This window comes from Mustela putorius, unplaced genomic scaffold (genome assembly GCF_011764305.1).
Source record: "Mustela putorius furo isolate JIRA1106 unplaced genomic scaffold, ASM1176430v1.1 tig00000450_pilon_pilon_pilon, whole genome shotgun sequence".
NCBI classification, from domain to species: Eukaryota; Metazoa; Chordata; class Mammalia; order Carnivora; family Mustelidae; genus Mustela; species Mustela putorius.
In genome coordinates, this window is record NW_025421385.1 from 14,231,559 (window position 1) to 14,245,340 (window position 13,782).

Below are 13,782 nucleotides of genomic sequence, written 5' to 3' on the forward strand. Positions count from 1 at the left end.
TTGAGTACTTATTAGTGCCACATGTGTGCTGGCTCCTGAGGGCATAGAAGTATACATAAGTTTCTTCCTAGCTAGAATATGCACTTGACTAGAGCCAAGCTCCTGAGGGCATAAAAGTATACAAAAGTATACATATATATACATATACATACACGTGGGGGCAGAAAACCTGCTTTAATGTCTTTTCGGGGAACAAGCAGTGCTTGTCTTAGGAGCGCGGTCTGCATCTGAGCTGTGGATTGTTGGTTCCTGGAGAAGAGAACCCTGTTTCAAGTACAGCACATTTACTTTTTTTTTTTTTTTTTTTAAGGAGCCAGATAGTGAATAATTTGAGGCTTTATGGGCTTTGGGGTCTCTGCCTTAGATAGTACAGAAACCGATGAGCACGGCTATGTTCCGGGAAGACATCTTATGGACACTGAAATTCGACAATCTTCACCTGTTAGGGAATTTGGTTTTTTTCTCTATTTAAAAATGTGCAAACTATGCTGAGCTGGTAGGCCATGCAGAAACAGTGCATGTTCTGAGCTTGACTCTAGTCAAGTGCATGTTCTAGCTAGGAAGGTGGACCCAATACCGATGGTCAGCCTGGTAGAAAGAGCGTGGGCTCTATGACCGAGACTTCAACTCTAATAAACCACTCAGCGGGTGACCATGGGTACGTCACTTAATTTCTCTGGGCCTCAGTGGTTTCATGTGTAAAGTGATGATTCCAAGTATACTTATTTCTGAAAGTTATGAAGAAATTCAAACGTCATACCGCAATGCACATGATTTGTAAACAGAAAGGAAGGGTGGTCAATGTCGGAAGACAGTTTGGTCTGTCACCCCTGGGAGGGGTGGTCATGCTATTAGTATCAGCCAGCGAAACGGCTGAGCACCATGCAGTGATCGGGACAGCCCCCCAGCAAAGATTTACTTGGCTTCAAATGTCAGGAGTTCTGAGGTCGAAAAGGCGTAGATGTATGAACCCAACAAACTCAGATGTACGGTCAACTCCCCTGTAAGGTCGTCCATGGGTTGCCCCCCCCACCTCTTTGACCTTTGCGCCTGCTGGGTCACTCAGGTCTTTGCACCGGCTGACCCCTTCTCACCCCATGGTATGATTTGCTCCCTCCCTGGATTCAGTCCTGTTCCTCAGAGAGGTCTTGGAGGCACATTCTTTCCAAAGTAACAGTGCCTTTTCATCAAAGTTACTTCCCTTTATTCTGCTCCATGGTATTTCTCACTGCCAAACATTGCACTGCATGTTTATGTGTTTGCATATTATCTGTCTCTCTCATAAGAATCCAAGCTCCATGGAGATGAGGGTTTCGTTTGGGGTACTCCTTTGTCCCAGTGTCTACCATAGAGCTTGCATTCACCGAGGGCGTCTTCACAGAAACACGCCTCTCTGTGTTTCTGTGTGTGAAGACCCACCTGTACCAGCCTTTCTTGGGGTTATGGAAAGGGAAGAGACTGCGCGAACTTTCTGCAGAGAAAAAGAGCCCAGCCATCTGCGTTTTTACCAAACTCCAGTGAAGTCTACAAATGCATAATGACCTTTTTCCCTTCTGTCTCCAGAATGTGTGAAACCATGTGAAGAAGCAGGCCAGGGCAGGCTACTGAGCCTTTCTCTGAAATGGAAAACACGCTAGAATGGGAACAGGGAACCTGCAAAGGTTATAGAAGTTCCCTGGGTGTTCCCCTTTCTAGACCCCACAGGCTGATTACCCTGAGAAGCAGCTGCAGGACAAATAGGATGCCTGCCTGTGTGTTTCTAATGCCTTCCTGCAAGTCACGAATGTGTGTCGTTTATAACAAGGGTGAAAATATGGAGCATGGCAAGGTTATTTTTGAAATGTCAGCCGAAGATTACAAATAGTACAAATATTTGCTGTCTAAAAATAGCATGTTTCTCTTTCACTCTGACAAGTTTGTTTGGTTGTGGTTTGTTTGTTTTTCCAGGTCAAACACTTCAGAGCTTTGCAGGAACAGGCAAGGACTTACTTGGATCTTCTTTGCTCCATGTGTGACTTGTCAAACCCCTCAGTGAAAGCCACAGCAAAAGACATTCAACAAACAGAGCAAATGGTAAAATGTTTAAAACATCACATTGGATTTGTCTGTATTATTATGTCCTCTTGCCTGATGCTAGATGGGACAGAAACTATCTCCTTGGATTATTCTTTCTGTGCTGCTCCTACAGCCATTATAGTAAATAGATATTTGAGTTTCAAGTAAGTCACAGAAAGTAAGCACACTGATGGTACTAAGGCCACCAAACTGGTACTTTGAGTTCCACGGAGCTGCCAATCATCACCTCCTGTTTTCTCCTTAATTACCATTCTCTCTTCTTCTTTTCTGATTTTTCCACTCACGTTTTAATTGTTTTTTGTTCCAACTTTTTCTTTAGGTAATACTTTATATAATATGGCTCCTGATTCTTGCTTTATATTAGGGATGGCAGAGAGCATGCCCTCCGTCATGTCTAATCCACAGGCAGTGCCTGAGGGTGGTGTTGAGAAAGATCCAGAAGCTGTATCTGGGCTCAGTGGAAAAAGGTTGTGAGGGGTTCACAGCACTTACCCACAGCAGATGGCAGCATCCAGCTCACTTGTTGGCCCATGCTGCCTTCAGCTTGTCCAGGCAACATGTTCAGGTTTAAAAAAAAACCAAAGAAACCTGGTTTTGATATTTAATTGACTGAGTATTCACCAAATAGTAAAAGAACATAAAGGAAAAAAGTATAGAAGAAATTAAATAATTCAATAATGTAGATATGAAAACAATGTAGGTTTTTTTTTCTACTTTTATATTACCAAAGCAAATCTCTCTTTAAATCCTTATGAAAGATGATATAATTCATTTATTTTTTAGAGAAATTATTTATTGAAATAAATTATATGGTTTTGAAAACCAAGGAAGCTGATCTAAAAATATACCCAGAGCGTTCATTTTCGGTGTTTTGTAAGTATTGACAAGTGCACACTAGAGAACAATATTAGTCTTTTCTAATTAAGCCCAAAACCAGATTCATGAGTCAGTGAAGCAGACATGTCCCCTAAAATGCCCGATATAAAAAAACCACTAAGGCAGCTCTGACTTGATAAATTGTTAAAACTTCTAGAGCTTCCCAACTAATTGAAATAACATGGCCTAAGTCTCTGACATTTAAAGTCTTCAGAAAATATAGTACTGAAAAAAATAAAATAAAATGCAAAAAAAAATAAAGTCTTTAAAAAATATAAATAGAAAAAGAAAATCTGCTTTTCTTCAAGCAAATAAAGAACTCATTTTGGATTATTACAGAGTATGTGTGTGTGTGTGATGTGTGCATATATGTCACACGTGCACAGGTATGTTGGCCTGTGTGCATGGATGGCCCGAAGGATGACACGTATGATTCACTCAACCTAAATGTTTCTGTCTGTTGCCGCTAAGTCTTGCCTCTGTGTCCTCTTCAGATTGAACAGAGACTCGCCCAGGCACAGAACTTGACTCAGGGCTGGGGAGAGATCAAGCACATGAAGGCTGAGCTTTGGATTTACCTCCAGGATGCAGATCAGCAGCTCCAGAATATGAAGAGGAGACACTCAGAACTGGAGCTCAACATTGCACAGAACATGGTTTCCCAAGTGAAGGTAGGAATTAAGGGGTCTCCAGAGGAGATGAAGGGGACTACGACCGGAATGTGGCTGCCAATCCTTCCACATCAGTATAGCTATGTAAGGAATGAGATAGAATCAGAGCCACCTTCACTGGGTGCCAGGAAAGGACAGATGAGAAAGTTAACATTCACATATTTTCTTGGAGCTCCAAGGAGCTGCTTGGATCAAAGGACATTCACTCTGTAGTTTGTTTCTGAACAAAGGAATTGTGGTTTAGCCTACAGAGCAAGAAGACGTTTCCATTAAACAAACACGAAGCCTTATTATTTACCAAGTTTTCATCACAATATTGCTAAAGCTGTAGAACTATAAATATCAATTAATTAAATCTACCTAAGCTGTAAAATTATATTAATATATCATTTTAAATATAATAAAAATAGAATTTATATTATATATTTACACACAGTTTAAATGTAATAGAAAATTATTTAAATTATATTAACTTGATTGGAAGTTGTACCAGATTTTTAACAAACTTCAAGATTTGTTTTTTGCCGTGATAGTGAGCCAGTATATTTTCTACTGGAATATAGTTCACATATCCAGAAAAAAGAATAGAGAGAGATAAATTAGATTTTTTTTCCTCAAAAGAGAAATGAACTTTAAACATTTTTAGAAAACTAGAGCAATATTTTAAGATACTACCTTTTTTTTTTCTTAATCACTATAGTATTGTTTCACATTTATCAGTTTTCTTTATGTTTTTCAAAGTATAGGAAGTAAAGGAAAATATAGTTACCCTTTGATTCTTAGATGCCTAAAAACATGTATTCATAAAGAGGTATGATTTTTAGACTTTCTCTTTGTCCCTCGTGACCCATTCATTATACAGTGTTCAGATACCTGAAGTGTTTGGAAGTATTGTGTCTATGTCTCTGTATTTATTGGATGGGGGCATGGGGGATGGTTATGACACATCATTTATGTTGTTGTTGTTTTCCTTCAGGATTTTGTTAAGAAGCTACAGTGCAAACAGGCATCCATGACCACTATTACAGAAAGAGTGAATAAGTTAACCAAGAATCAGGAGTCTCCTGAACACAAGGAAATAAGTCACTTAAATGACCAGTGGTTAGATCTGTGTCATCAGTCTAACAATCTGTGCTTGCAAAGGGAAGAGGATCTTCAGAGAACAAGAGATTACCATGACTGTATGAATGTTGTCGAAGTGTTCTTAGAAAAATTTACTACAGAATGGGATAACTTAGCCAGGTAACAGCAATTCTCCAGTGGCTCACCAAAATGCTAAGCCAGAAATTTCCTCATTTTTGTAAAAATCAAAAATGTACATCTTAAACATCGTATTGTCTATCATGACAAATACTGATAAAACATTATTAAGAATCTAATGTCGTACGGTTGCAGAGTCATGGGTTCTTTTACTCACTATTAACTTAACCAGTGAGTAGAAGGAAAATGTTTGAAAACAGTACCATTTTCCCCTATGACCTTAAGGGATATCCCAAAGACTGTTACACTGTAACCTCAAAGAATATCCCAACAGTATTTCTAGTTTTGTTTAATTATCAGTTATAAGACTATCATCTAATCAACTTATGAAATAAATCTTCTCGAGTCTATGTATACTATAGGTTTCTTGCCAATTCTGTAATGTAGTATATTCTATCTAATTCAGTCAAATTGTCTTGTATTTGTGGAATTCTAGAAATTAGTGAACAATCCAAATTCAATTAATGTACGTCATTTGTGATTTTGTGGCAATTGAACCCCTCAGCTTGTTGTTTGGAGAGGATTTCTTCACCACATATACTGGGTCATTATATGGAGATCTTTTCTATGTCTCTGATCACTATAATTGTTAAAATCTACACTTCTTCTGCCTAGATTTACCAATTTATAAAAATTAAAACTTGAAATACTAGATGTAATTAAACAATAGTGGTGTTTTTGAAAGGAGGTGCTCTGGTTTCTGATTTGTTTCCTTTTCTTCGTTGCTCAGCATTCTACTAGTCTTTGGAATAAATCCAGTCAATACTAGCAAAAACCTGTATTTTGGGTTTACAGGAGGGACCTCCATCTGGTTGGTCCACAGACACCCGAGAATGAGGCTTAAACAGATCTCATCACACTACCTCTCAAGCCTGTTCCTCATACTTCAGAAATGATCATTTTGTAATTAAAAGAAACTTCTAGGATTCCTTTTTCTCATGTGTGTTTTATAGTCAAAGGGTTGAGAATTCTTTGCATTTTACACTTACTTTTAAAGATTTCTGATGATACGCAAAAAAATATCTCAGTATACAGATGAGTGTCTGTTAAAGTCATCGGCTATATCTCACAGATAAATTAGTGCTGTATTGTTTATTGGAGCCTCTTCTCATAGGAGAGTGCATAGCTCGCAAATAACTTAAGAATTTCTTTAAGAATGCAGTAGATCAGTTCTTGTCAAAATTTAGTATTTACATGAATCAGCCAAGGATGTTGTTAATATGCAGGTCATGCTCAGTTGATAAGAGCCAGAGGAGGAGGCTAGAAGTTCATGTCAGTTGTGATGGGAGGGCAGCATTAGCCAGAAGAAAAAGCACAGAGAAGTATCAAAGCATCTTATTTTGGTTCAGCTTCGATACAGAAATATATGGGTCCATAATGATCACAGAACCTCTTCAGTAAACCATGAATTAAGCTACTGAAAGCTTAGAGCATCCACTTTAAGAAAACGTTGAAGTGTAATTTTAACATGGCATGAACAGACATAGATATTAACTGAAGCTAATTTATTTTTATACCTTTTGATGTATTTATAGATCCGATGCAGAGAGTACAGCTGTCCATCTAGAAGCTTTGAAAAAGTTAGCCCTAGCACTGCAGGAGAGAAAGCAGGCTATCGAGGATCTAAAAGATCAAAAGCAAAAAATGATAGAACACCTGAACTTAGATGACAAAGAATTAGTCAAAGAGCAGACCAGTCACCTTGAACAACGTTGGTTTCAGCTCGAGGACCTTGTGAAAAGGAAAATCCAAGTGTCCGTCACCAACCTGGAGGAGTTGAATGTGGTGCGGTCCAGGTTTCAGGAGCTGATGGAGTGGGCAGAAGAACAACAGCCCAACATTGCGGAGGCCCTGAAGCAGAGCCCCCCGCCGGATACGGCTCAGCACCTCCTCCTGGATCACCTCAGCATTTGCAGTGAACTCGAGGCCAAACAGATGCTCCTGAAATCACTCATAAAGGACGCGGACAGGGTGATGGCTGATCTTGGGCTAAATGAGCGGCAGATAATCCAGAAGGCGCTCTCTGAGGCACAGAGACACGTGAATTGTCTCAGCGACTTAGTGGGCCAGCGGCGAAAGTACTTAAACAAGGCCTTGTCCGAAAAAACCCAGTTCCTCATGGCGGTGTTCCAGGCGACCAGCCAGATTCAGCAACACGAGCGAAAGATAATGTTCCGTGAGCACATCTGCTTGTTACCCGATGATGTGAGCAAACAAGTTAAGACCTGTAAGAGTGCGCAAGCCAGCCTCAAGACTTACCAGAACGAAGTCACCGGACTTTGGGCTCAGGGTCGTGAATTAATGAAAGGGGTCCCAGAGCAGGAAAAGAGTGAAGTGCTCAGTAAGCTTCAGGAATTGCAGAGCGTCTACGACACTGTTTTACAAAAGTGTAGCCATCGGCTACAAGAATTAGAGAAAAATTTAGTTTCTAGGAAGCATTTTAAGGAAGATTTTGATAAGGCTTGTCACTGGCTAAAACAAGCAGATATTGTCACATTTCCCGAAATCAACCTAATGAATGAGAGCCCTGAGCTGCATACACAGCTGGCCAAATACCAACACATTCTTGAACAATCTCCAGAGTATGAGACTCTCCTGCTTACCCTACAGAGAACTGGGCAGGCCATGTTGCCATCGCTGAATGAAGTCGATCATTCCTACCTCAATGAAAAGCTAAATGCTCTGCCCCTGCAATTTAATGTAGTTGTCGCCTTGGCTAAAGACAAGTTCTATAAAGTCCAAGAAGCAATTCTTGCTCGGAAAGAGTACGGCTCCTTGATCGAGTTGACGACCCAGTCTCTGAGCGAACTTGAAGACCAGTTCTTAAAGATGAGCAAAGTCCCCACGGACCTGAGGGCCGAAGAGGCTCTGTCTCTTCAGGACGGTTACAGAGCCCTTCTGGGAGAGGTGGCAGGCCTCGGGGAAGCCGTGGATGAACTGAACCAGAAGAAAGAAACTTTTAGAAGCACAGGTCAGCCGTGGCAGCCAGACAAGATGCTGCACCTCGTCACCTTGTACCACAGGCTGAAGCGACAAACAGAGCAAAGGGTCACCTTCCTGGAAGATACCACCAGTGCTTACCAAGAGCATGAAAAGATGTGCCACCAGCTAGAAAAACAACTGGAGGCTGTGAAAACAGAGCAGTCCAGAGTGAACGAGGAGACCCTTCCCGCAGAGGAGAAGCTCAAAAAGTACCACTCCCTGGCAGGAAATCTTCAGGATCTGGGAATTGTCCTAAAACGAGTGACCGTGCATCTTGAAGATCTGGTCCCCCACCTCGATCCCTTGGCTCATGAGAAAGCCAAGCAGCAGATCCAGTCCTGGCAAGAGGAGTTGAAACGGTTGACTTCTGCCATCGGGGCAACGGTGACAGAGTGTGAGAGCCGCATGGTACAGAGCATAGACTTCCAGACGGAGCTGAGCCGCTCCCTGGACTGGCTGAGGAGCGTGAAGGCAGAGCTACGTGGGCCAGTGTGCCTGGACCTGCGCCTGCAGGACATCCAGGAGGAGATCAGAAAGATCCAGATTCATCAGGAGGAGGTACAGTCCAGCCTGAGAATACTGAATGCCCTGAGTAACAAGGAGAAGGAGAAATTCACGAAAGCCAAAGAGCTGATTTCTGCCGATTTACAGCACACCCTTGCTGAGCTCTCAGAGCTGGACGGAGACGTTCAGGAAGCTCTACGCACCAGACAGGTCGGTACGCTAGGGCTTCTCTTTTCTTTTTTCTTGGTATTTGTAAACAGTTGTGAGAAATTCCTTAGGTTTTCTTTTTGGTTACAGTTGCTTCATTCAGTATTTTTCTTTTTCTTTTCTTTTCTTTTCTTTTTTTTTTTAAGAAAGAGAGAGAGGAGATAGGGATGGAGGAGTTGCAGGAAGGGAGGGAGGGAGAGAATCTCAAGCAGATTCCACGCCCAGTGCAGAGCCTGATGCAGGGCTCAATCTCACGACCCTGGGATCATGACCTGAGTGGAAAGCAAGAATTGAAACTTGAGCCACCCAGACGCCTCTGTATTTCTTTTCTGATGCTACATGGAATCATCTTTAGTATCTTTATTGCATGATACATGGTATTAATCTCATACAGTCCACATTTTGATTTTTCCTTCGTTGGAACACAGTAATACCTCAGTTCTCTCCCACCTTCCGGAGAGATAACACATGATAGCACTAATATAGTCAGTACCCCACATGAATGCATTAATACTAAAATTGATTAATTAGCGATGTATAAATTAGTGGTGCCCTTTTTAAACCCAGTGAAGCCTGGCATTTCTTAGATTAGCGCTGGAGGAAGAGCCTGTAAAGGAGGCCTTGCGGACAGGATGCCGTCCCGACCTGACGCCGAGCCACGTTTCCCGGGGGGACGCCCATCAGCTGCCCCGCCTCTCTGTCCTCTCCTCCTCTTCTCTTCCGCCCCTGCAGCATGGCAGAAGCAAGACTGTCAGATTCGTTCATGCCTTGACCTGGGGAGAACTTCCCAGCTTGACGACCTGATCGCAGCCTGTTCTGAGGCTTGTGAGTTCTGCGTGTTCAAAAATAAGAGATCTAATAGTGCCCAAGGGTTCACTTACTTATCCTGTGGGCTCTTTTTTTCCACATCTCTCCTCCGTCCCCGGTTCTATGGGATTTCAACCAGCCATTTAAGTGAAAGAGAGTTATCGTAAGGATAACATCGCAGCTAAAGCTTTGGAGTAAGGCGCACGGGAGTTTTAATCTAGGTGATTTGGCCTGGGGCAAATGACTTTCCTCTTTTAAATCTCTACTTCTGCTCTATGGAAGAAAGATAGTAATATTTCCTCCTCAGATTTGTGTTCTCAGTGTAGGGCCTGATGGAGATAGAAGTAGTGCCTGATGAATCCTAGCTATCATTTAATTTTATTTTCCACAGAGATTAAGGTTAACACCAAATAATAAATCTTTTTTTAGTCTGAACATTTGGGAAAAATCTTGGGAAACTTCATCAGCTGAAGTTCTGACTTCTCAGACTATAGTCTATTTAGTATACCTTACATTTGCTGGTCGATTCAAGGTCACTGTTAAAAGTTGTTTTTTGTTTTTTTGTTTTGTTTTGTTTTTTAATTTCCCTGTACCATAAAGTATTTACCCTAGAGTGAAGAATCAGGACAGAAGTTACCTGGAACTGTCATCTGTCCTGTTAGCTTGTTTCTTTTGATTTTTTGATTTTGGAACCAAAATCTTGCATCTGTTAAGGTGTCCCTACTTCGGGCATCTTGTGATTGATGGTCTTATTGATTGTCTTGGCCCCAGTGACTGAAGGTTGTGGTTCCCAGGGCGTCACTCACCTCCATCACTGATTCTGCACTTGGCCACCCATATTCTTTCCTTATTAAGTGCTTTCCTTATTAAGTGTTCCTTAATAAGTTCCTTATTCTTGCCTGTATTTTCTACATGTGCTCGCACAGTGATGGCTTGTCTTGTCCAGTCCCTGCTGCCCAGTTATAATCTTCCCTTTCCTTCTGGATTTGAATGGATTTTACTTTATGGGGTCATCTTTCCATTCTTAAATTTTCTGTTTTAGTCTCTGTTCAAGGCTTAGGGACTACTAGTTCACTTCCAGAAATTTCTATTTACTCTGGCAAATGCCAGTTGAGAAGTTTGGGGTTGTTATACTTCCTATCTCCCACTCCCATCTTTATTGAGGGTTAACTGACAAACAAAATTCTAAGGTATTTAAAGCATACAGTGTAATGGTTTGATATACGTAAACACTGTGAAAGGATTTCTCCCATTGAGTGAATTAATACACCCATCACCTCACATTTTTTGTTTTGGTGAGAACATTTAATTTCTCATGTCTTAGCAAATTTCAATTATACAATATAGTGTTATTAACAATAGTCATCATGTTGCACATTAGATCCTCAGGCTTTATTCAACTTAAAACTAAAAATTTGTACCATTTTACCAACCTCCCCCATGCCCCACAGCAACCACTAATCTGCTTAGTTTCTGTGATTTCATTTTTTTTTCCTTCAGATTCCATATGTAAGTGAGACCATGTGGTATTTGTCTCTCTATGACTTATTTTACTTAGCATCATATCCTCCAGGTTCGGTGCACCTGGGTGGCTTAGTGGGTTAAGCCTCTGCCTTCGGCTCAGGTGATGATTTCAGGGTCCTGCGTTGTATAAGTTTTTTTATGTATTTCGGATATTAATCCCTAATTGGATATATCATTTGTGAATATCTTCCATTCAGTAGGTTACCTTTTTGTTGATGGTTTCCTTTGTTCTGCAAAAGATTTTCATGCTGTTGCCATTCCAATAGTTCATTTTTGTTTTTGTGTCCTTTGCCTGAGGAGCCATATCTAGAAAAATGTTGCTAAGGCCAATGTCAAAGAAATTACTGCCTATGTTTTTTTCTAGGACTTAATGGTTTTAGGTCTCACATTTAGGTTTCTAATCCATTCTGAGTTTATTTTTGTAGACTGTATTTTCTTTAACCATTCAACTGTGGATAAACGCTTAGGGTGTTTCCATACATTGACTAGTGAAAAATGCTGCTACAACCGTGGGAGTACATATATCTTTTCAAAATAACGATTTCATTTATCCTTTGGGCTAATACCCAGAAGTGGGATTGCTATATTCTACGGTGGTTCTATTTTTAATTTCTTTAGGAACTTCCATCCTGCTTTCCATAGTGGCTATGACAGTTTGCATTCCCACTGGCGTTATACTCCAACCCACTGAGACATTATTTCACGTTGGTAAATATTCAGCCTCTCCTATTTGCAAAGCATTATATATTTATTTTTAAAAGTGAGAGAGCAAAGCTTCAGAAATAGTGAAGATCCCACCAAAAGATTGCTATTCTATTTCTATTTCTGTATAGGTTTATTTATTTTAATGCCATAATAAAATCATAATAAGAATAGCAGAAGGAAAAGTAAAAGATAATGGTGAATTGCGCCTCAAAAAATTCCACCGACTTATCAGTTCCCTTATACACATATATCCACGTGACTGAGGACTGGAAAAGAAGCGGGAAAAAAATTCTACTATTTCTAATGAATACATTGCAACTGAGAGTTGATTGTGTTTGCAATTACTGTTTTTCAGGCTGTCTTAACTCAAATATATAGTCAATGTCAAAGGTACTATCAGGTATCTCAAGCAGCTAACGACTGGCTGGAGGACGCTCATGAAATGCTACAACTAGCAGGCAATGGCCTAGATGTGGAGAGTGCAGAGGAGAATCTCAAAAGCCACAAGGAATTTTTTAGCACAGAAGATCAGTTCCACAGCCATCTGGAGGAGCTCCAAGGCCTGGTAGCCAGCTTGGACCCACTCATCAAGCCGACTGGAAAGGAGGACCTAGCACAGAAAATGGCTTCCCTGGAAGAGAAGAGCCAGAGGAGAATACAGGACTCGCATGCTCATCTGGATCTCTTGCAGAGGTATTAGAGTTGTTTTAGTGTTTCTATTTCAGGGAAATGAATTTTCACCTGGAAAAGAGGAATATGGCAATGATGTACATTAGCACATAAATTCATTCTTCTCTCTTAAGTATCATTAGTCATACTGACATCAGAGCTCTGCACAGAAATGTGTGATTTTGTGTTGTTTATTGGCTTTTATTTGACTTTTTCAAGATGTTCAGCCCAGTGGCAGGATTATCAAAAAGCAAGGGAAGAGGTTATCGAACTGATGAATGATGCAGAAAAGAAATTGTCTGAGTTTTCTTTATCGAAGACTTCTTCCAGTCATGAAGCAGAAGGAAAATTGTCAGAACACAAGGTTAGTTTTTGGTTGTTGTTTTAAATATACTTTCATTGTAATTGTAATGGGTCTTTGACATCTGAGAGTTCCAGACAGGTCAGTCAGTAAGTCTTCATTTCCACCTGGATGCGTTTATTTTTTATTTATTTACTTTTTAAGATTTTATTTATTTATTTGTCAGAGAGAGCACGCACAAGAAGGCAGAGAGGCAGGCAGAGGCAGAAAGAGAAGCAGGCTCTCTGCTGAGGAAGGCACCCGATACGGGACTCGATTCCAGGACCCTAAGATCATGAGCTGAGCTGAAGGCAGATACTTAACTTAACCAACTGAACCAACCAGGCATCCCACACTTGGATGCATTTAAGTACAAAAAGGATATTAAATGTGAAACGGATACATTTAGTCACATTTCGCAGCAGTGTGAACTTAATTAAATGCTATCACCTTTTTAGGATTCCTGTTGAAATGCACAGCTAGTTTCACAAAAAGCCGGAGAAATTTGCTTCTGATAAGATATGACACTTAATAAATTTCAGTAAAAGTGTCCTGGTAATAACTTCAATAAATTCAAATAATATTCAGATACTAATAATTGAGTCTCACTCATACATCACAGCAATATATGGTAGAATGTAACATATTTAATATCAAATTCAGTGCATTTATATTTTCTGCCCCTTTGAAATTGAGAAAATGTTATCTCAAGTCACAAATAAACATTTCTTTTTAATAAATAAAATATTTTAATAAATAAAATTTCAGTAAAGACATAAATATACCTTATCTCCTTTAAAGATTCAAGCCTAAGCCAATTAAAAATTAAGTGTAGGGGTGCCGGGGTGGCTCAGTGGGTTAAGGCCTCTGCCTTCAGCTCAGGTCATGATCTCAGGGTCCTGGGATCGAGTCCCGCATCGGGCTCTCTGCTCAGCGGGGAGCCTGCTTCCTCCTCTCTCTGCCTGCCTCTCTGCCTGCTTGTGATCTCTCTCTGTGTCGAATAAAGAAATTTTAAAAAATCTTTAAAAAATTAAGTGTAAAAGTAAGAGTTACCAGAGGAAAATAAAAATACGTAGGAACATTTCCTTTTGCAGGTTATTTTGGGCTTTATGGAAATCCATAGGACTTTTGAAACATCAGTCTCTCCTCATAACCTTTTTT

The 13,782-nt window shown here is 40.4% G+C and overlaps 1 protein-coding gene across 16 annotated transcripts in view; it reads left to right on the forward strand.

Moving 5' to 3' along the window:
• The window catches only part of SYNE1 (spectrin repeat containing nuclear envelope protein 1), a 464,420-nt gene that overhangs the window by 266,768 nt on the left and 183,870 nt on the right, over positions 1 to 13,782 (forward strand). For all 16 annotated transcript variants that reach the window (XM_013056743.2, XM_013056751.2, XM_013056755.2 and 13 more), the window contains 6 exons: positions 1,948 to 2,073; positions 3,447 to 3,623; positions 4,600 to 4,865; positions 6,419 to 8,579; positions 11,968 to 12,305; positions 12,501 to 12,645. In XM_013056743.2, coding sequence (XP_012912197.1) covers positions 1,948 to 2,073; positions 3,447 to 3,623; positions 4,600 to 4,865; positions 6,419 to 8,579; positions 11,968 to 12,305; positions 12,501 to 12,645 — 3,213 coding nt within the window. The remainder of the gene's footprint in view (positions 1 to 1,947; positions 2,074 to 3,446; positions 3,624 to 4,599; positions 4,866 to 6,418; positions 8,580 to 11,967; positions 12,306 to 12,500; positions 12,646 to 13,782) is intronic.